General features: G+C 47.5%; 1 protein-coding gene across 1 annotated transcript in view; it reads right to left on the reverse strand.

Annotated features, from left to right (window-relative positions):
* LOC138666081 (olfactory receptor 8I2-like) overlaps positions 1-17,193 on the reverse strand; it is a 114,634-nt gene extending 97,441 nt beyond the window's left edge. Inside the window, exon 1 of the mRNA XM_069754240.1 lies at positions 16,995-17,193. Coding sequence (XP_069610341.1) covers positions 16,995-17,193 — 199 coding nt within the window. The remainder of the gene's footprint in view (positions 1-16,994) is intronic.
* Positions 17,194-23,906: the final 6,713 nt, after the last annotated feature.

Below are 23,906 nucleotides of genomic sequence, written 5' to 3' on the forward strand. Positions count from 1 at the left end.
CTAAATCATACAGAAGTTAGAGTTCACCTTGTAAGTTGTTTGACAGTAACAAATACCATTAGTTTGGTGACGTTTTTAAAACAATGAGGAAGTCTGGTGGAAGAGGTCGTGGCCGTGGGCGTTCATTGCCAGCTGGTAATGATGGTAGTGGTAGTGGAGCATCAGGTGGTCGTGGGAAAAACAATATAGCACCTAAGTCTCGAGCTGTGGAGCCAGGTTCGTCGTCTGACTACACAAGGCCTCGAACGCTCCCTTTTCTGGGAGTAGGAAAACCGCTTTTAAAGCCGGAGCAGCAAGAGCAAGTTTTGGCTTACCTTGCTGACTCAGCCTCTAGCTCTTTTGCCTCCTCTTCTGAAACTGCTAATTGTAAAAGCAGTGCGTCGTTAGTGGATGTTCACGGTCAGGGACAAGTCGCTTCCTTGTCCTCTTCAGCAAAAACAGCAACAGAGAAGTATGCAGCAGGCGACACAACGGGTTACTCCATGGAGCTCTTTACACATACCGTCCCTGGCTTAGAAAGTGAAACAGTTAACAGGCCATGCCCATTACAAGTTGAATCTGACATGGAGTGCACTGATGCACAGCCACAGCCAGACTACTATGCTGGTCCTTTGACTCAGACCACAACATTGCCCTCGCAGGGTACTGATCCAGAATCAGACCCTGATGAGACTATGGTGCCCCGTCACGAACGCTATACCACCGACTTACACGGTGACACAGACGAAGTTGCACACGAGCTAGAAGAGGAAGTTATAGATGACTCAGTTGTTGACCCCGATTGGCAGCCATTGGGGGAACAGGGTGCAGGCGGCAGTAGTTCTGAAGCGGAGGAGGAGGGGCCGCAGCAGGCATCAACATCGCAACAGGTTCCATCTGCCGGGCCCGTGTCTGGCCCAAAACGCGTGGCAAAGCCAAAACCTGTTGGAGGACAGCGTGGCCATCCGGTTAAAGCTCAGTCTGCAATGCCTGAAAAGGGATCCGATGCTAGAAAGAGTGCAGTCTGGCATTTTTTTAAACAACATCCAATTGATCAGCGCAAAGTCATCTGTCAAAAATGTTCAACTACCTTAAGGAGAGGTCAGAATCTGAAAAGTCTAAATACAAGTTGCATGCATAGACATTTAACCACCATGCATTTGCAAGCCTGGACTAACTACCAAACGTCCCTTAAGGTTGTAGCACCCTCGGCCAATGAAGCTAGTCAGCAACGCTACATCCCTTCCGTCACTGTAAGGCCACAATTTTCCGCACCACCTGTAGTATCTGTGCAGGTTTCTTTGCCAGGCCAAAGCAGTCAGGGTCAGGGAATCACCAGTTTCGTAGTAGGAAACACTGCATCTAGGGCACCGGCGGCAACAATACCATCTCCAACCGTCTCTCAGTCTGCCATGACCACCGGCACCCCCCCTAGTTCCACGATCTCCAGCTCTCCAGTCCAGCTCACCCTACATGAGACTCTGGTTAGAAAAAGGAAGTACTTAGCCTCGCATCCGCGTACACAGGGTTTGAACGCCCACATAGCTAGACTAATCTCGTTAGAGATGATGCCCTACCGGTTAGTTGAAAGCGAAGCTTTCAAAGCCCTGATGGACTACGCTGTACCACGCTACGAGCTACCCAGTCGACACTTCTTTTCGAGAAAAGCCATCCCAGCCCTCCACCAGCATGTTAAAGAGCGCATCGTCCATGCACTCAGGCAATCTGTGAGTACAAAGGTGCACCTGACAACAGATGCATGGACCAGTATGCATGGTCAGGGACGTTACGTGTCCATCACGGCACACTGGGTGAATGTGGTGGATGCAGGGTCCACAGGGGACAGCAATTTTGGGACAGTTCTGCCTAGCCCACGGTCTAGGAAACAGTTGGCTGTAGCCGTTCGCACCCCCTCCTCCTCCTCCTCGTCCTCCTGCAGAAGCGAGAGCTCGTCCACAGACCGCAGTCGGCCAACCACTCCATCGGCATCTGACATTGTTGCACACCAGTTGTCCCATTTTGGGGCAGCTACTGGCAAGCGTCAGCAGGCTGCATTGGCTATGAAGTGTTTGGGCGACAACAGACACCGCGGAAGTTCTGTCCGAGTTCTTGCAGAAAGAAATGCAGTCGTGGCTGGGCACTGTAGATCTTGAGGCAGGCAAGTTAGTGAGTGATAACGGAAGGAATTTCATGGCTGCCATCTCCCTTTCCCAACTGAAACACATTCCTTGCCTGGCTCACACCTTAAACCTGGTGGTGCAGTGCTTCCTGAAAAGTTATCCAGGGTTATCCAACCTGCTCCTCAAAGTGCGCGGACTTTGCTCGCATATCCGCCGTTCGCCCGTACACTCCAGCCGTATGCAGACCTATCAGCGGTCTTTGAACCTTCCCCAGCATCACCTAATCATAGACGTTGCAACAAGGTGGAACTCAACACTGCACATGCTTCAGAGACTGTGGGAACAGAGGCGTGCTGTTATGTATTTGTGGGAGGATACACATACACGGGCAGGCAGTAGGATGGCAGACATGGAGTTGTCAGGTGTGCAGTGGTCGAAGATTCAAGACATGTGTCAAGTCCTTCAGTGTTTTGAGGAATGCACACGGCTGGTTAGTGCAGACAACGCCATAATAAGCATGAGCATCCTTCTAATGTGTCTGCTGATGCAAAGTTTGACGCACATAAAGGAGCAGGCGTCTGCAGCAGAGGAAGAGGAAAGCCTTGATGACAGTCAGCCATTGTCTGGTCAGGGCAGTGTACAGGGCGAGGTAGCGGGTGAACAGGAGGAGGAGGACGAGGAGGATGATGGGGATGAGTAATGAGGAAGCTTTTCCGGGGCCACTGGAAATTGGTGGCGTGGCAAGGCCGGGTTCTGGTTTTTTGAGGGACACAAGTGATGTAGATTTGCCTGAAACAGCCCCTCAACCCAGCACAACCACAGATTTGACAACTGGAACTTTGGCCCACTTGGCGGATTATGCCTTACTTATCCTCAAAAGGGACACACGCATTACTAAAATGATGAACGATGACGATTACTGGTTGGCCTGCCTCCTTGATCCTCGCTATAAAGGCAAATTGCAAAATATTATGCCACATGAGAACTTGGAACTAATATTAGCAACCAAACAATCAACTCTTGTTGACCGTTTGCTTCAGGCATTCCCATCACACAGCGCCCGTGATCGTTCTCACACGAGCTGCAGGGGGCAGCACACCAGAGGTGTTAGAGGTGCAGAAATCAGAAGTGGCGTTGGACAGAGGGGTTTTCTGACCAGGTTGTGGAGTGATTTTGCTATGACCGCAGACAGGACAGGTACTGCAGCATCAATTCAAAGTGACAGGAGACAACATTTGTCCAGTATGGTTACTAACTATTTTTCATCCCTTATCGATGTTCTCCCTCAACCGTCATTCCCATTTGATTACTGGGCATCCAAATTAGACAACTGGCCAGAATTGGCAGAATATGCATTGCAGGAGCTTTCTTGCCCGGCAGCTAGTGTCCTATCAGAAAGAGTATTCAGTGCTGCAGTTTCAATATTAACCGAAAAAAGGACTCGTCTGGCTACCCAAAATGTGGATGATCTAACCTTCATTAAAATGAACCACAACTGGATTTCGAATTCTTTTGCCCCACCTTGCCCGGCTGACACCTAACTTTCCTATGAAAAGGTCTTGCTTGTGGACTACTCTGACTGACTTTTCCAATCGCGTAATTTGCAGCAGCTGATTGTCCAGCATACGACATGTTTACACCTCCCTAAATGGCCAAACTCCCCCCACGGGGCCGTGGTCTCGCCACTTGGCGCAAGCACCCGTGAGAGTGCCGTTTGTCTGAAGAGTTGGGTGTGCCCGCTTTTGGTCGATGGCACTGCCACTGGGTCCCTCATAGTACAATAAAGTGTCTCTGGCGGTGGTGGTGCGCACCCAACGTCAGACACACTGTTGTAACATGAGGGGCTCTGGGCCTGTACCGCCGGCCACAAAAGAGTTCCCCCCCCAGCTCAAACATTGCTCTACCACTTGCACAATTATCTCTCGCAGTTCCACCAATCTTTAGTCTATGCGCTGACATCATTCAATGCCTGGCACTGACAATACCATTGTGTTGACATGTATGATGGTACTTAACATAGTCAGGGGCAGTGTCCTATATTTACACCAGTAAATATTTAGCGCCAAATTACTAGGTCTAAAACTCAGTAGAGTAGCCCACCCCTGTTCCTAAGTATTCCACCCTTTTGTGTTTTGGTTTTGTTGTAATGCGAGACATTAACATCTATTTATTTTTTTGGAGTACTAACTGGCAGACACTCATTACAATCGGCCTCCGCTGACAACACCAATGCTGCCTGTGTACCCCTGCAAGAGAATTGCAAGTACCTACAGCCGAATTTTGTTATGTTAGGCCTACTACGCCTGTCTGCGGTCCCTCCTTCCACTAGTCCTCGACTGACCAGACCACTGCTGCCCGTGTACCCCTGGAACCAATTTGAAAGTGCCTACAGCCAAATTTTGTTATGTTAGGCCTACTACGCCTGTCTGCGGTCCCTCCTTCCACTAGTCCTCGACTGACCAGACCACTGCTGCCCGTGTACCCCTGGAACCAATTTAAAAGTGCCTACAGCCAAATTTTTTTATGTTAGGCCTACTACGCCTGTCTGCGGTCCCTCCTTCCACTAGTCCTCCACTGACCTGTCCACTGCTGCCCGTGTACCCCTGGAACCAATTTTAAAGTGCCTACAGCCAAATTTTGTTATGTTAAGCCTACTACGCCTGTCTGAGGTCCCTCCTTCCACTAGTCCTCCAGTGACCTGTCTACTGCTGCCCGTGTACCCCAGAACCAATTTAAAAGTGCCTACAGCCAAATTTTGTTATGTTAGGCCTACTACGCCTGTCTGCGGTCCCTCCTTCCACTAGTCCTCCACTGACCAGACCACTGCTGCCCGTGTACCCCTGGAACCAATTTTAAAGTGCCTACAGCCAAATTTTGTTATGTTAGGCCTACTACGCCTGTCTGCGGTCCCTCCTTCCACTAGTCCTCCAGTGACCTGTCTACTGCTGCCCGTGTACCCCTGGAACCAATTTAAAAGTGCCTACAGCCAAATTTTGTTATGTTAGGCCTACTACGCCTGTCTGCAGTCCCTCCTTCCACTAGTCCTCCAGTGACCTGTCCACTGCTGCCCGTGTACCCCTGGAACCAATTTTAAAGTGCCTACAGCCAAATTTTGTTATGTTAGGCCTACTACGCCTGTCTGCGGTCCCACCTTCCACTAGTCCTCCAGTGACCTGTCTACTGCTGCCCGTGTACCCCTGGAACCAATTTAAAAGTGCCTACAGCCAAATTTTTTTATGTTAGGCCTACTACGCCTGTCTGCGGTCCCTCCTTCCACTAGTCCTCCACTGACCTGTCCACTGCTGCCCGTGTACCCCTGGAACCAATTTTAAAGTGCCTACAGCCAAATTTTGTTATGTTAAGCCTACTACGCCTGTCTGAGGTCCCTCCTTCCACTAGTCCTCCAGTGACCTGTCTACTGCTGCCCGTGTACCCCTGGAACCAATTTAAAAGTGCCTACAGCCAAATTTTGTTATGTTAGGCCTACTACGCCTGTCTGCGGTCCCTCCTTCCACTAGTCCTCCACTGACCAGACCACTGCTGCCCGTGTACCCCTGGAACCAATTGAAAAGTGGCTACAGCCAAATTTTGTTATGTTAGGCCTACTACGCCTGTCTGCGGTCCCTCCTTCCACTAGTCCTCCACTGACCAGACCACTGCTGCCCGTGTACCCCTGGAACCAATTTAAAAGTGCCTATAGCCAAATTTTGTTATGTTAGGCCTACTACGCCTGTCTGCGGTCCCTCCTTCCACTAGTCCTCCACTGACCTGTCTACTGCTGCCCATGTACCCCTGGAACCTATTTTAAATTGCATAGAGCATCCTTTTTTTAATAGTAGGCATACAAACTCTGTCTGTGGTCCATAATTGAAATTCTCCTCCACTGAACAGACCAATGCTGCCTATGTACCCCTGTAACCTTTTTTAAACTGCATTGAGCCAAATGTTGTGTTTAAGGCCTACTACCTGTGTCTGTCTGCGCCACTCAATACAGCTGTCCTCCTTTTAAAAAAGCTGAGCGTCAATAGTCTGGTTTTCAGCCTATAGGAATTTGAAAACTGCATTGGGGCTACTACTACTACTTCGGTAGAGCCTACTAACGGTGTCTGCCGCTCCAAGGTGTTCCCAAGGTTTCCTCTCCATAGCTTCGAGCTTCTAGCTCTCGTTTAGTAGTTGTTGAAAACAACACTGCATTAGGCCTACAAGTTGGGTCTGGGTTGTAGAGACGGTGTGTTCCACTCTAAGGTGTTCCCCAGGTTTCGTCTCCTTTGCTTCGATCTTCTGGCTCTTCTTAAGTAGTTGTTGAAAACAACACTGCATTCGGCCTACAAGTTGGGTCAGGGGTGTAGAGACGGTGTGTTCCACTCTAAGGTGTTCCCCAGGTTTCGTCTCCATTGCTTCGATCTTGTGGCTCTCGTTTAGTAGTTGTTGAAAACAACACTGCATTAGGCCTATTAGTTGGGTATGGGGTGTAGAGACGGTGTGTTACACTCCAAGGTGTTCCCCAGGTTGCCTCTCCATTGCTTCAATCTTAAAGCTCTTGCTTAGTAGTTGTTGAAAACAACACTGCATTCGGCCTACAAGTTGGGTCTGGGGTGTAGGGACGGTGTGTTCCACTCCAAGGTGTTCCCCAGGTTGCCTCTCCATTGCTTCGATCTTCTGGCTCTTCTTAAGTAGTTGTTGAAAACAACACTGCATTCGGCCTTCAAGTTGGGTCTGGGGTTTAGAGACGGTGTGTTCCACTCCAAGGTGTTCCCCAGGTTGCCTCTCCATTGCTTCGATCTTCTGGCTCTTCTTAAGTAGTTGTTGAAAACAACACTGCATTCGGCCTACAAGTTGGGTCAGGGGTGTAGAGACGGTGTGTTCCACTCTAAGGTGTTCCCCAGGTTTCGTCTGCATTGCTTCGATCTTCTGGCTCTCTTTTAGTAGTTGTTGAAAACAACACTGCATTAGGCCTACTAGTTGGGTTTGGGGTGTAGAGACAGTGTGTTACACTCCAAGGTGTTCCCCAGGTTGCCTCTCCATTGCTTCAATCTTAAAGCTCTTGTTTAGTAGTTGTTGAAAACAACACTGCATTCGGCCTACAAGTTGGGTCTGGGGTGTAGAGACGGTGTGTTCCACTCCAAGGTGTTCCCCAGGTTTCCTCTCCATTGCTTCAATCTTCTGGCTCTCATTTAGTAGTTGTTGAAAACAACACTGCATTCGGCCTACAAGTTGAGTCTGTGGTTTAGAGACGGTGTGTTCCACTCCAAGGTGTTCCCCAGGTTGCCTCTCCATTGCTTCAATCTTAAAGCTCTTGTTTAGTAGTTGTTGAAAACAACACTGCATTAGGCCTACAAGTTGGGTCTGGGTTGTAGAGACGGTGTCTTCCACTCCAAGGTGTTCTCCAGGTTTCCTCTCCATTGCTTCAATCTTCATGCTCGTCTTAAGTAGTTGTTGAAACAACACTACATTAGGCCTACAAGTTGGGTCTGGGTCGTAGAGACGGTGTCTGCCGCTCCAAGGTGTTCTCCAGGTTGCCACATAATCGAAGCTGCATAGAGCCTATTTTGTAATTTTACGCCTACAAAGTCTTTCTGCGGTCCCTCCTTCCAATTGTCCTCCACTGAGCACAACAATGCAGAACGTGTACCCATGTTACCTTTTTTAAATCAGCGTCGAGCCAACTTTGTGGTTTAAGGCCTACTTGTAGTGTCTGGCTGCGCCACTCAATACAGCTGTCCTCTTTACAAAAAATGACCTACAATTATCTGGTTTTCAGCCTATCGGAATTTTAAAACTGCAGTGGGCCTACTAGTTGGGTTGGGGCCTTCTATCTGTGTCTGCCGCTCCTTGCTGTTTTCCTACAGTGAACAAAACAATGCCCCCTGGTTAGTCCTGTTACCAATTTTGAACTGCATTTAGCCCACTTTATTCTTTGGGCCTATATCTGTGTTTCCTCCTCATCCTGCCCGTTGCCCAGCCAGTGATAGATGAGTCTGCTGGTACATTGACCCATAATGCAACATTCCCCGTGCACGCTACACTGCAAGATTGTGACCCTGCTGAAAGTCAGGTCCCCCTTCCCGCATACCATACCACCTTACATGGGGACAAAGAGGAAGGTGCAGATGATGGTGCAGGTTCCTTCTTCGGGTGGGGGGAGGAATACTCGTTGGCGACGTCACTGGCACAGGGCCCCTCATAGTACGCAAAAGTGTTGCTGCCGGGGGGAGGCGCCCCCGCCGTGCAAACACACCGCTGTACTTTGAGGGGCCCTGTGCCAGTGCCAATGCCAACGAGGGGGCCCCCCTGCTTGCTCAGGATCACAGCATTTGCAAAGTTTAAATACTTATCTCTCCCTGCTCCACTGCCGTGACGTGGTCCAGATTTACTGGGCCCACTAATTACTTGAACCAGCCCTACCCCCCACAACTTTAGCCAAATGACCCCCAATTTCAAATGCCTTACAATTATTATAAGCTAAATTAAGATTGACAAGCTTCAGTAACAAGAATGGATGTTTTTGCCATTAAAATGGGCTCTGTACATGTTTTCCTGGCCTCTACTCACTGCCGACTATGCTCCCCCATTGACTTGCATTGGGTTTCGTGTTTCGGTCGATCCCCGACTTTTCGCGATAATCGGCCGATTCCACTCAACTCGACTTTTGAGATAGTCGGGTTTCGCGAAACCCGACTCGACTCTAAAAAGGTCAAGGTCGCTCAACCCTAGTCATCATGAATGCTGTAGATGCCCTGACCATGCAAATGCGGTCCTTGTCTTTGGAAGTGGCAGACATCAAGAGGTAGCAACAACATGCATTATCAGCAACTACACAGGTTCTACTCCACTCAAAATAGTCTTCTGAGCCTAAAGTAAATTTATCGGATTGTTTCTATAGGGACCGAAGCAAGTTTTTCATCTTTCTTCATGTAAGTTGTATTTTCATCTGTCTTGCCTCATCTGGAGGAGAAAGACAACATGTCTTGGTCACTCTGTGGAAATCCTCTCTTTTGGGCATTTTCTCTACCTGAAGATTTTACAGTATTTTCCTCAGTCGATGTTTTTTGTTCTCTGCTTAACCCCCCAGAGCTTTTTTCGGTTTTGTGTTTTCGTTTTTCGCTCCCCTTCTTCCCACAGCCAAAACTTTTTCTATTTTTCCATCAATATGGCTATATGAGGGCTTCTTTTTTTGCAGAACGAGTTGTAATTTTGAACAACACCATTGGTTTTACCATGTCGTGTACTATAAAGCAGGAAAAAAAATTCAAATGCGTTGAAATTGCAAACAAAGTGCAATCTCACACTTGTTTTTTGTTTGGCTTTTTTACTAGACACCAAACATGTCTAGGTTCTTTTTTATCTAAGGGTACCGTCACACTATACCATTTCGATCGCTATGACGGTACGATTCATGACGTTCCAGCGATATCGTTACGATATCGCTGTGTCTGACACGCAGCAGCGATCAGGGATCCTGCTGAGAATCGTACGTCGTAGCAGATCGTTTGGAACTTTGTTTCATCGCTGGATCTCCCGCTGTCATCGCTAGATCGGTGTGTGTGACACCGATCTAGCGATGCGATCCAGCGATGCGTTCGCTTGTAACCAGGGTAAACATTGGGTAACTAAGCGCAGGGCCGCGCTTAGTAACCCGATGTTTACCCTGGTTACAAGCGTAAAACTAAAAAAAAACAAACAGCACATACTTACATTCTGGTGTCCGTCAGGTCCCTTGCCGTCTGCTTCCTGCACTGTGACTGCCGGCCGTAAAGTGAAAGCAGAGCACAGCGGCTGTGCTTTCACTTTCACTTTCACTTTCTATGGCATTCCCCATAGCCCTCCATATATTATAATGCATCCCCCATAGGCCTCTTTATAATATAATGCATTCCCCATAGCCCTCCATATAGTATAATGCATTCCCCATAGGCCTCTTTATAGTATAATGCACTCCCCATAGGCCTCCATACAGTATAAGGCAGTCTCCACAAGTTTCTATATAGTGTAATGCACTACACTCTCCATAGGCTTCTATATAGTATTATGCACTCTCCATAGGCCTCCATACAGTATAATGCAGTACCCATGAAAAACAAACTGTACTAAAGTCTCCTCCTCATTCCCCACTGCTCCGGTCTATGCAGCAAGTGCTCTGAGCGTCAATGGAAATCAGCACAGTGGGTGCCATATAATGACATTGTCGTTTCCTCTGCATTGAGACATCAGGCACAGAGGGGAAATGATGGGAGAGGGAGAGTCAGTTAACACTCCATCTCTCATCATTGCATTCAAGTGTATTGGCATTAAGGATACTGACACAGTTGAACTTGCTCCATAGCGGCAGGGTGGCTGTGCAGGGAGATCTGTTATGTCCTGGTGGTAAAGACAATAATGGACCTGGTGGTTAAGAGCACACGGAATGACCTGATAGGTACTGATAATAAAGGACGAGCTCTGGGACGTGGGAACTCTGCTGACCGCAATCCCTAATCCTATCAAACACACTAGAAATAGCCGTGGATTGCGCCTAACGCTCCCTATGCAACTCGGCACAGCCTAAGAAACTAGCTAGCCCTGAAGATAGAAAAATAAAGCCTACCTTGCCTCAGAGAAATTCCCCAAAGGAAAAGGCAGCCCCCCACATATAATGACTGTGAGTAAAGATGAAAATACAAACACAGAGATGAAATAGATTTAGCAAAGTGAGGCCCGACTTACTGAACAGACCGAGGATAGGAAAGGTTACTTTGCGGTCAGCACAAAAACCTACAAAAAGATCACGCAGAGGGCGCAAAAAGACCCTCCGCACCGACTCACGGTGCGGAGGCGCTCCCTCTGCGTCCCAGAGCTTCCAGCAAGCAAGACAACAATAAAAATAGCAAGCTCAGACAGAAAAATAGCAAACCAAAGAAATACAAGCTGGAACTTAGCTTCTGCTGGGAAGACAGGTCACTAGAACGATCCAGGAGTGAACTAGACCAATACTGGAACATTGACAGGTGGCATGGAGCAAAGATCTAAGTGGAGTTAAATAGAGCAGCCAGCTCGTCACCTGAGGAAGGAAACTCAGAAACACCCACCAGAGGAAGTCCATGGACAGAACCAGCCGAAGTACCATTCATGACCACAGGAGGGAGCCCGACAACAGAATTCACAACAGAGATCATTTCGGTGTTGGAGAGTTTAGCTGCATATGCCAATACAGTTAAAAGTAGCGTAGCTCCACACCCTCTGCCCCCCACCCAGTGTCTATTCTACTGGGACAACCCCTTTAAATATTGTACAGTACAGCTCTGTATGGGGGCTTGATATGCTAGCAGGTGCCGAGGCTTATTATTAGACCTAAGCTGTAAATATAATAAGTCCCCTACCTCCCTATCTCCACCCTCCCCAGACAGCAACTGTGACATGAGAATGAGTTTGCATATAATCTAGAAATACAAGGATACAAGGCCCCCAGCGCCACCCCCACTGCCCCAATTCACCCCCACCTCGACCTTCCCCTCACATTCACCCACTCATTATAACATCATATGCTTGAATTTATTTAAAAAAAAAAAAAAAATATATATATATATATATATATACATATTCCTCCTGCAGCACTTACATATGACTTGATGATGATTGGTCCGGGCCGTGAAATGTCTCCTAGCACAACCTAAGCTGCAGTGCTCACTAAGACCCAGATTCCAGCATGGACCAATTAGAGCGCACCTGGGGTGAAGCTAACTGCAGTGCTGCCAACCTGTAAGATGAAGGCCAGGTTAGCAGCTCTCCTCTCCAGCCCCGCACCGTACGCTGCACTGAGACTCTGCAATTGGCTGCTGTGTAGCGTGCAGTCTCAGCTCAGCATGCTACTATGTCTGTAACACATCAGACAGACACAGCCGCCTTCTTCTTAATGACAGAAGCGGATCCGGGTGGGCCCCTCCATGTGACGGGACAATGGCCCCCTCTGCCATACTTATGACCATGTGATATTTCAGTTTTTCTTTTTTAATAGATTAGCAAAAATTACTACAGTTCTGTTTTTTTTCAGTCAAGATGGGTTGCAGAGTGTACATTATGTGAAAAAAATGAACTTTTTTGAATTTACCAAATGGCTGCAATGAAACAAAGAGAGAAAAATTTAAAGGGGTCTGAATTTTCAAGGACTTTTCACGTGATGTGCCAATTCTTTGGTATGCACTACCCAGGTTAATACGATTAATCCTCAATCCCCACAGCTTTAAGCTTGCCCTAAAAACGCATTTGTTCAGACTGGGCTACCGCCTCAACGCATTAACCTACCTTATTTACTCGAGTATAAGCCAACCCGAGTATAAGCTGAGACGCCTAATTTTGCCACAAAAAACTGGGAAAACTTAATGACTCGAGTATAAGCCTAGGGTGGGAAATGCAGCAGCTACTGGTAAATTTCAAAAAGAAAAATAGATGCCAATAAAAGTAAAATTAATTAAGACATCAGTAGGTTAAGTGATTTTAAATATCCATACTGTATCAGGAGCCCCATATAATGCTCCACACAGTTTATGATGGGCCCCATAAGATGCTCCACATTAAAATATGCCCCATATAGTGGAGCGCCCCCAGACACAGGGCCACAAGTTCTCGGTACCGGTCCTCTCTGTCTCGGTGCTGGAGTTGTCACGGTGGCTGGACCCGGTCCGTGACCCTGCTAAGGGGCGTCCAATAAAAGGGATGATCATAGTTTGTCAAGGGTTCGTGACGCCACCTGTGGTATTCGGTCAGGGTGACCGACGCTGCTTAGGGGTCCGCTGGGGTGATGGAATGGCAGCTAGATGATATACCTTCCCACAGGTGAAGTGTGTCCCCAGGGCTTCCCAGTAGTGTAGGTGGCGATGGTGTGAGGCGCAGTTAATAACGAGGACACAGGGTTGCAGTCTCTTTACCTTTTACTGAAGACTTCGGGATCCTCAATCCAGAGCACTGTTAACAGGGCTGTCTGAGACCGGCAGGTCCGAAGGCACATCCAGAGTTTCCTTTGCAGGAGGAAATCAGTGCCTACCACTAGCGCCTGTGTGTTGTAGTTCTTTCCTGAGCATTCGGGATAGTCCTCACAACTCTCGTGTTCGTTCTTTCTCTCTCTCCGTCCCCCAAGTTTATCTGGATAGAACGCACCCGTTTGACGGGAAGGCTCGGAGCTATTCTGGGACCCTAGAGACGCCCCTCTCCACGCTTGCCCCCTATGTCTGCTTAGGTGATGTATGGTAGACAGCCAACCTATAATCAACTGTCCTGCGGTATTTGAAGTAATGCTTGAAGTCAGTTAATCCCTCGGTGTTCCGGTCACCGGCTAAGCGCCTCAGTAGGATGTTGCTGTTCTCGGGGCACGACTCCTACTGGCTCTCCTTTGTGCTTTGATCTCGTTTCTCACTTTTCCACAATATCCTTCTCTTCGTGTCCTTCCTTGGGATACCACCGCAAGGTTCCGTCACTCTCTATCCTTTCTGCTAGGCCCCTGTCAGGAACCCACCCCTGACAGGTCCTCCCTGGAGATCTCCCAGGCTGCGTTCTGTTCTAACTTCCTATCCGACCCCCAGTTTTACCAGTGTGAGGAGTGGCCTAATACATAGTGCCTTTTGCTCCCCCTAGTGGCCGGAGTGTGAAGTGTAATGTGTGCTTGTGATACCTGGTCAGGTGAACTCCTTTAGTGCAATCAGACATAACATCACTCCCCTTAGTGGCAGAGCGACATTACTGCAATGACCAGGACTCTGGGGCGCTGCAATAGTGCTGCACAAAGGTTAATAATGGCCTCATAAGATGCTCCATAGAAACATTTGCCCCATACAATGCTGTATGATGGTTGATTATGGCTCCTTAAGATGCTCGATAGAAAATGTGCCCCATACAATGAGGCATAAAGGTTAATGATGGCCCCATAAGATGCTCCATAGTTTATGCCCCATATGCTGTTGCTGCGATAGAAAAAAAATCACATACTCACTTCTCATCGCTCAGGCCCTCGGCACTTGCGATATTCACCTGTCCCCGTTTCGCCACTGCACGCACTAAACACATCGCGCCCTCTTACCTGAATGTCACAGCGGGAGGACGTAGAAAATGGAGCGACGCTCAGCAGTGGAACGGGGACAGGTACATATCGCGCAATGCTCACCCTCCCCCATTACACTCACCAATTCCTGGCACGGTCCCTGCTTCTCACTGACAGATTGTCTCTGGGCGTCGGCAGCTTCTTCCTATGTTCAGCGATCACATTGTACCGCTCATTAATGTAATGAATATGAGGCTTCACCCCTATGGGAGTGGAGTCCATATTCACTACTTTCATGAGCGGTACCACGTTACCGCTGAACACAGGAAGAGCTGCTGGCACCCGCAGACCATCGGAGATGCAAGGACCGCGCCAGGAGCAGGTAAGTTTGTGACAGCCGCCTCTCTCCCTCCCCCGCTGACCCCCTGACACAATGACTCAAGTATAAGCCAAGAGGGGCACTTTCAGCCAAAAAACATGGGCTGAAAATCTCAGCTTATACTTGAGTATATACGGTAACTATCCTTGTGTTGCCCATTCAAAAAACTAAAACCATAATCAGGTTCCTCGCATGATGTTATCATACACTTTATGCAGTTAATTAGCCCTCTGTGTCTGTACTGTTACATATTTAGGCTGTTAACTGGTTTATGCAGCTTTACATGAACACCCAATCCTTACACTATGGCTGGTCCGAACAACGAAAGCAATTGTTACCATCTATCTCTCATGTCTCCCCTTTTTCCTCATAGTTTGTAAGCTTGCGAGCAGGGCCCTCATTTATCTTGGTATCTGTTTTGAACTGTGATTATTGTTATGCTGTAATGTCTATTGTCTGTACAAATTCCCTCTTTAATAATAGAGCGCTGTGGAATTTGTAAATTAAATTATTATTATTATTACTTTCTGCACCCACTGTACATTATATAGGTGATACTGTGACTCTGCTGTATATACATTATATAGGTGACCTCCCAAGGGGTCTGAGGATCTCATCTCGGTACCTAATGGCAGTCAGGCTACCTTTGGTGAGCACATGGAGGACTGTGCGGCCCGCCAAAGAAATGCCACCCCACACCATTACTGACCCACTGCCAAACCGGTCATGCTGAAGGATGTTGCAGGCAACTGGACGTTTTTTATGGCGTCTCCAGACTCTGTCACATCTGTCACATGTGCTCAGTGTGAACCTGCTTTCATCTGTAAAGAGCACAGGGTGCCAGTGGCAAATTTGTCAATCCTGGTGTTCTGTGGCAAATGCCAAGCGTCCTACACGGTGTTGGGCTGTGAGCACAACCCCCATCTGTGGACGTTAGGCACTCAGATAATCCTCATGGAGTAAGTTTCTATCCATTTGTGCAGACACATGTACATTTGTGGCCTGCTGGAGGTCATTTTGCAGGGCTCTGGCAGTGCTCCTCCTGTTCCTCCTTGCACAAAGGCAGAGGTAGCGGTCCTGCTGCTGGGTTGCTGCCCTCCTATGGCCCCCACCACGTCTCCTAGTAGCACCTCCAGCCTCTGGACATTACGCTGACAGACACAGCAAATCTTCTTGCCACAGCTCGCATTGATTTTCCATCCTGGATGAGTTGCACTACCTGAGCCACTTGTGTGGGTTGTAGAGTCTGTCTGATGCTACCACGAGTATGAAAGCACAACCAACATTCAAAAGTGACAACATCAGCCAGAAAGCATTGGTATTGTCATGTGGTCTGTGGTCTCCACCTGCAGAACCACTCCTTTATTGAGGGTGTCTTGATAATTGCCAATAATTTAATAATAATAATAATCTGTTGTCTATTCCATTTGCACAACAGCATGTTAAATTGATTGTGAAACAGTGTTGCTTCCTAAGTGGACAGTTTGATTTCACAGAAGTTTGATTTACTTGCAGTTATATTCTGTTGTAAAGTGTTTATTTTTTTGAGCAGTGTATTATGTGATGCAGCGGTAACACCGTGCGCAGTGAAACGGCAGTGACCCAAGCAAGTTCAAACAAAATGTTCCTTTAATGTGTGACTTCACACAGTCCATTAGAAATATACAGTACACAGCTTTAGTTTGCAGTCCAAAAACAGGCCGGACTTCCCTTTGTCCAGTTTCTCTGTGCGACCGCACGCCGATATCAAGTCTCTGTACTCACGCAGTGCACAGCACTCTTTATCCTCCGGATTTCAGTCGGGTAAACACAAGACAGCTCAAGGCGCAGGGTGTCAGTCTCTTTGGTTCCTTATTCCCCTGTGTTGCTCCACACAGAAAGAGCTCTGCAGATAACTGCTCTGTCTGCTTCCAGGACGAACACTGACACACCTCCCCCTCTACTACAGGGCTCTTAATCAGTCACTGCTTCACTATTCTAATTACAGCTACACCTGTGTCTGCAGTATGCCCTCATGGCCTCACTACACCTCTGTGCGCATTCTGGAGAGCTGAAACAGCACTCCCTAGCTGTAACAGGGGTCACTGCCTCACACATCCTCCCCTTTGTTCATATCTGTGGGGTTGAACATTTGTTACTCCGTATGGGCGAAAAACAGGGCATCGGTATGCCCCTGTGACATCCCCGCTCGACACTACATTAAGAAACCAAAGGAAGGACCGGAACCATGGATCGGCGCATGCATCCCTCCCCTTTGCGTTTCTCCTCCATATTTCATTACAGGACCACCCACCCCATTCTCCATTGCAGAAGCCAAGCCCTCTTTTCTGATTAACCACAAATCTGGGCCAGTTATGGGTGGTCTCGACCTTGTTTATTTTGGGTTCACTAACCCTGTGGGTCATCCTGTCACCTAAGTATCTGCTTTCGGACCCCTGGTACCGTTTCCTCTGTACCCTTACCTGTGCCTCCCAACCCTGCTGTCTAGCGAGTGCTCTATCAAATTTACCCTGACCCCAGGCCACATCTTTAGCTGGCGCCAGAGGGTTCCTCGTGCTCCAGTCCTTAGTCACTTCCACGATCGTACACTCCCGGCTCTTCCCATACCTGCGTCTCTGCGTGGGACCCTGGTCCTGAGCTGTCCCTAACTTACCAGGGGACATTTCCAGCTCTGGGTTCAGTGGGGTCTCCACATCCTCTACTGCCATAACCTCTAGGGGGAGCCTATTGGGGTTACACTCTGTCCCTAAGTTGGCAACTAGTGATGAGCGAGTATACTCATTGCTCGGGTTTTCCCGAGCACACTTGGGTGATCTCTGAGTATTTGTTATTGCTCGGAGATATAGTTTTCATCGCCTCAGTTGCATGATTTACGGCTGCCAGATACGCTGAATACATGTCAGGAATGCCTGTTTGTTAGGGAATTCCCACATGTATTCAGCCTGTCCAGCAGTCGTAATTCATGCTGCTGAGGCGATGAAAACTATATCTCCGTGCAATAACAAATACTCGGAGATCACCCGTGCATGCTCGGGAAAACCCGATGAACGAGTATACTCATTCATCACTATTGACGACCCCTGTGGCAGATATCTGTGACTTGACACCTTCGGGTTCTGTGCCCGAAACAACATTTTCATCCTTCCCTGCCAATACCGCTAGGGGGAGCATATCGGGATTACACTCTGTCCCTAGGTTGGCGACCCCTATGGTAGGTATCTCAAAATCTCCGGGTTCTATGCCCGGCACAACCTTTACCGTGAGAAGGCTAACCCTGGTCTCCCACAGGGACCAGAATAGGGGCAAGTCTCTTCTCAACACAGTCCCATATGGAAGCGTCTTCACCACTCCCACCACATGTTTAATGTCCCCACATGGTGTGGAAAAATTAACCTCCACGGTCGGGTACTTCCCCATGGATACCCATCACCTCCACTTTCGGTCCTTTGGGGTTGTCACTGGCAACAAGGGACCCATTAACCAAGGTCACTATGCTCCCCGAGTCCAGGAGGACCTCTGTTTGGTACCCATTCACAAGTACCTGGCACAGCTGGGGTCCGCTGTCAGCAGTGCCTGTAGTGGTGGTACCAACTCGCTGAGCATACATAGAAATATGCTTTTTACGGGGTTCCTGGGATAAATGGCATATGGACGTATTGGGATAGCTGTAGCCTTTGGTTCCCCTCTACCTTTTCTGATATATAATGCTATATTTGTTTCCATCTAGGTTGGCTGAGGACGCAATAATAGGGGTGAGATTTATCCCTGGGAACTGTGACATGGAAATCAAAGGCGTACTGTGTGGCTCAACTGGGGTGCATGTCGCCTTGATATACCGGATTATGGAATGGACTCTGGAGGGTGGATGTGTGGAGTGCTATTATAGCGAATGACAGGCCATCCTATGCGGAAGAAGTCCTTCTTTTACCATCATAGCGTGGAGTCCATGACAAACTATTCTAATGGTCTGTAGGCTTGGATATGCAGCGGACTATCACTGATAATTTGGACGAGGAGTCCCGACATGAGGAGTTTGTCGTCTAATATGGACCTGGATGGTGTCCACTTCATCCACTATGGGACTATATGCTTGGAATGATGAAGATTTATACAGCTGCACCTAAGGAATATCTCTATATGTGCTCATGGACTGAATGGATATCGGCCTGCACATATTTATGTGTGTGTGTGTTCCATTCCATATTGTTTGGTATCACATATGGTTATTATGTAGGTACTAATATGCACTTATTGTGGTGCACATACTGACAATAATAAATATTTTCCCTCCTCTCTAGGTGATTTGGGTGGCTTTATATGGCCCTTTAGCTGCTTTGGATGTTTCTGTGTGAAACGCTTGTTAATTCCATGTTTGTGATACATTCCGGTACCACAGGTCTATACCTTTTGCTCTCCTGGTTATCTCCTTCCCCCCTTGTTCTCCCCGCCTCTGTGAGCTGGATTCGGCTTCATCTGGCTTTACTCCGCCCCCTCCGTCCTTTACTTTGTATGATCACTGGGTTCCCTAGGATACGTCCACTCAGCCGGCTGGTACGGCGCGTGCGCAACGCGGTCCTATCGGATTCCGCGGTTTGCGCATGCGCATGTGACCCACTGGACTCTGCATGATTTCCGCCCCTCATACTGCTACTGCTATGACGTGGCTGGCGCCTCCCTGCCTCTGCTTCCTTCCACTCTCCTCACATCGGTATGTAATCTCTTTTTGATTAGATTTGCTATTTAAAACGTTCCATTGCATCTTTATCTCACTTCCCCTGACGAAGCTGCTGTGGCAGCGATACGCGTGGGGTGCGCTCCCACCATACCCTTCCTTTCGTACTCTGGCTTGATGGGGTTTTAACCCTGGTGGTGTAGCCATGTGCCACTGGATCCTGCTGCATTCTTTTTGGACTGGACACGACTTAGGAAAGGTTGTATCTATGACCATTACTTAGTATGCCGTCACATTTTGACTTTAGGGCTCTGCATAGCACGGATGTTTGATTTTCAGGCTACTAGTGGTGGATCCGGACAGATTAGGGATCAGGCCTCTGCAGCCCACATGGGCATTTTCTGCAGGAGAGTACATTGGATTAGGTGCATTTAGGGCAGTATATGTCCACCTGCAACTGATTATATTATTGTACTATGAGATTGTCAGTTTTGTGGATATGGTGGGTGTGCGGATTTTGATATCTGTACATGTTTTCAATGTTTTTTGAGGTGTTTAATAAAGGTGCTTTTTTTATGGAACTACATATTGTCTTTATATTTGGGGTTGTGCATTACATTCTTTAGTCTACTCTTTTTCTTTTCCTTGGTCATACATAGAAATACAGCGACCATACCTGCAGTCCATGGTTTCAGACACCAGCAGGCAGTTGGCAGCCACATGGCAGGACCCTTGGCAGCGCCAACACCTGATCGCTGCGGCATGACTGTACCCAGGAGCAGTTTTAGTTTTCCCCCGGCTCCTGGGCTGGTGAAACCTTATGTGACAGCCGAAATGGAGCAGTGTCCTGTATAAAGTCCTGAGTGGCTGTATACCGCTCTACCAGTCCCACCACCTCATCCAGAGTGCCTGGTCCCCTTGTACCACCCAACACTGTATGGCTGCTGGCAGAGCCCTCACCAGGTGGTCAACCACCACCCTCTCTACCATCTGGAATGGAATTAATGTCTCAGGCTGAAGCCATTTTTTTACCCTTTGCAGCAAGTCATGTGCCTGAGATCGGGCAGGGCGAGTCTTGGAAAAGGACCACTGGAACACCCGTTGGGCCTGCACATATGTATTAACCCCCAGTCTAGCAAGGATCTCCCCTTTCAGCTTCCCAACTGAGGTCTATGAAGGCTTTCTGGGCATATCCCGTCAGGAAATTGGACACCACCTCAGCCCACTGAGTCACCGGCAAGCTCTCCCGCTCCGCAGTGCATTCAAAGATGGTGAGAAAAGACTCCATGTCGTCCTCAGGCTCCATCTTCCTCATCTTCCTCAGCGCTGACCGGACCTTGTACCGAGCCTCAGACCGGAATGCTGTCACTGGTGGACTTGCCTCCCGCATAGCTGTGATCTGCTGCATCAAGAATTCAGTAGTTTGCTGCTGTTGCTGATTTTGCAGCTTCTGCTGCCGTTGTTGCTGCTCCAACTGTTGCCACTGCAGCTGCAGCGCCTCCTGCTGTTGCCGCTGCTGCAACTGCATCGCCTCTTGCTGCAGCTGCTGCTGAGAGATGATAAACTGCTTCAAAAGCTCCTTAATTTTATCAGCTGGCTTCAGCTATAGCGTTGGAGGCTTAATCACTGACATGCAGCACGCTTTGGGAATGCCTCAGTTCACATGGCCCGCATTCTTTCCACCATATGTGATGCAGCGGTAACACCGTATGCACTGAAATGGCAGTGACCCAAGCAAGTTCAAACAAAATGTTCCTTTAATGTGTTACTTCAGAGTCCATTAAAAATATACAGTACACGACTTTAGTTTGCAGTCCATAAACAGGCCGGACTTCCCTTTGTCCAGTTTCTCTGTGCGACCGCACGCCGGTACCAAGTCTCTGTACTCACGCAGTGCACAGCACTCTTTATGCAGCTGGGTAAACACAATACAGCCTAAGAAGCAGGGTGTCAGTCTCTTTGGTTCCTTTTTCCCCTGTGTTGCTCCACACAGAAAGAACTCTGCAGACAACTGCTTTGTCTGCTTGCAAGACCAACACTGACACACCTCCCCCTCTATTACAGGCCTCTTAATCAGCCACTGCATAACTGTTCTAATTACAGCTACAACTGTGTGTGCAGTATGCCCTCATGGCCTCATTATGCCTCTGTGTGCATTCTGGAGAGCACAAACAGCGCCCCCTAGCTGTAACAGAGGTCACTGCCTCACAATATACAGCAGTATCACCCATTTGTTGTATTTATAGCAGTCACAGTATCTTCTATATAATGCATATAGACTGCTGAATTTACGTTATATAAATCTATATCCCATCATATACTGGAGCATTATATGGGGTCCATCATATTCTGTATGGAGCATTATATGGGACCTATTCTGTATGGAGCATTATATGGGACCTATTCTGTATGGAGCATTATATGGGGCCCATTCTGTATGGAGAAATATATGTGGCCAATCATATGACTGTATAGAGCATTATATGGGGCCCATTATGTATAGAGCAAGGTATGTGGCTCATTATACTGTATGGAGTATTATATGGGTCCATTCATATACTGTATGGAGCATTATATCTGGCCCATTCTGTTTGGAGTTTGGAGCAATATATTGGGCCCATCATACACTGGAGCATTATATGGGGCCTATTCTGTATGGAGCATTATAAGGGACCTATTCTGTATGGAGGATTACATAGGGCCCATTCTGTATGGAGCAACATATTGGGCCCATCATATGACAATATGGAGCATTATATCGGGCTCATTATACTGTATAGAACATTATATGGGGCCCATTATATATGGAGCAAGGTGTGGGCTCATTATACTGTATGGAGTATTATATGGGGCTCATTATACCATTAGGAGCATTATATGGGGCTCATTATACTGTTTGGAGCATTATATGGGGCTCATTTTCTGTATGGAGCAATATATGGGGCTCATTGTACTGTATGGAGCACTATGTGGTGCCTATAATATTGTAAAGAGCATTATATGGGGCTTATTATTCTGTATGGAGCATTATATGGGGCTCATTATTCTGTATGGAGGAATATATGGGGCTTATTACACTGTATTGAGCACAATGTGGTGCCCATAATACTATATGGAGCAATATATGGGGCTCATTATATTGTATGGACCACTATATGGTACCCATAATACTGTATGGAGCATTATATGGGGCTCATTTTTCTGTATGGAGCATTATATGGGGCTCATTATTCTGTCTGGAGCAATATTTGGGGCTCATTATTCTGTATGGAGCATTGTATGGGGCTCATTATTCTGTCTGGAGCAACATATGGGGCCCATTATTCTTTATGGAGCAATATATGGAGCTCATTATTCTGTGTGGAGCAATATATGGGGCTCATTATTCTGTATGGAGCACTAAATGGGGCTCATTATTCTGCATGGAGCACAAAAATGGTTTCTGACCTTTTATACAATGTACAGTAGATATCACTCATGTAATGTAAGAAATGAAATCTTTGGCAATGTACTATACTTATATTTCTCTGCTATATCTGTGTATTATGAATTGTGGTATGTGTTAAAGTGGCCAATTAAGACTCTTTCACCCAGGGCCCACGAAAATTTGGAGCCGGCCATGTATGCACTGCACAGTACCACTTTTCCTGTCTTGTTGTCGAAGAGGAGACATTGGACTTTGAGAGGGTCAATATTGGTTTAGTATTTTCAATATTACTATGGCCAAATAAAAATAAAATATTGGAAAAGCTGATTAAATGGATTATCCCATGTAATCCCTTCTCCTCTGGATAGGAGATAACTTTTCAATTGCTGGAGATCTGACTGCTAGGACCCCTAAGTTCGTGAAAATCGGATGCTCTGTAGAGCAACATGTCAATGCAGCTGTGGTCAATCATACGCACTGTGGCGCCATTCACGTGTGGCTCTTTAAATAACTCCTTCTACGAGAACGAGGGGCTGGACAAAGTAAAGCAAAATTCACTGATCGGGAGTGAGGAGTGTTTGTGGGCTGGTGGGGTTTGTGTGGCAGGGGTTCTTTTGTGTCCCAGTCCAGCCCTGCTGCACCCTCTGCTTTTGAAAAGTTATTCTTGCAAGATTACTTTCTTTATCATGCAATCTCCCTACTATATAACTGGCTGAGTAGAGAGGGTAAAGATATGAAAATAGGATTCCAAAGAGCTTGGGAACGGGACTTAAATATCTCTATTTCCCCCTCACATTGGGAGAAAGGATTCTTATTTACTCACAAAATATCTGTGGCATGTAGGGCTCAGTAAAAAAATATAAAATCTTCGCGAGATGGTACCTTTATCCTTCTAAATTATATGCTATTTTGCCTTCCGTCAGACACATGCTGGCGTTGCGAGCAAGAAACTCGTACTATGTTCCATATATTGTGAGGATGCTGCAAGGTTAAGCAATTTTGGGAAAAAGCGTTTGCTGCCTATCATTTAATTACAGGAAATAGGACAACAGTCTGCCCACAATCAGCTCTCCTTTCCATTCTACTTTCCTCAATTAGCTACAAAAAAAGATATACTTCACTTCTGCTTAAGGCCGGTTTCACACGTCTGATATTTCCGGTATTTGTAAATATATGGTACCAGAGATATCCGTGTCCGTGTGTCCGTGTGTGTATGTGTGACACATCCGTGTGTCATCCGTGTGCTGTCCATGTGTCACATCCGTGTGTGATACCTGTGCTCTCCGTGTGTAGTCCATGTGAATACGTATCAAAGGTTTCTA

Source organism: Ranitomeya imitator, chromosome 1 (genome assembly GCF_032444005.1).
Source record: "Ranitomeya imitator isolate aRanImi1 chromosome 1, aRanImi1.pri, whole genome shotgun sequence".
Taxonomy (NCBI): domain Eukaryota; kingdom Metazoa; phylum Chordata; class Amphibia; order Anura; family Dendrobatidae; genus Ranitomeya; species Ranitomeya imitator.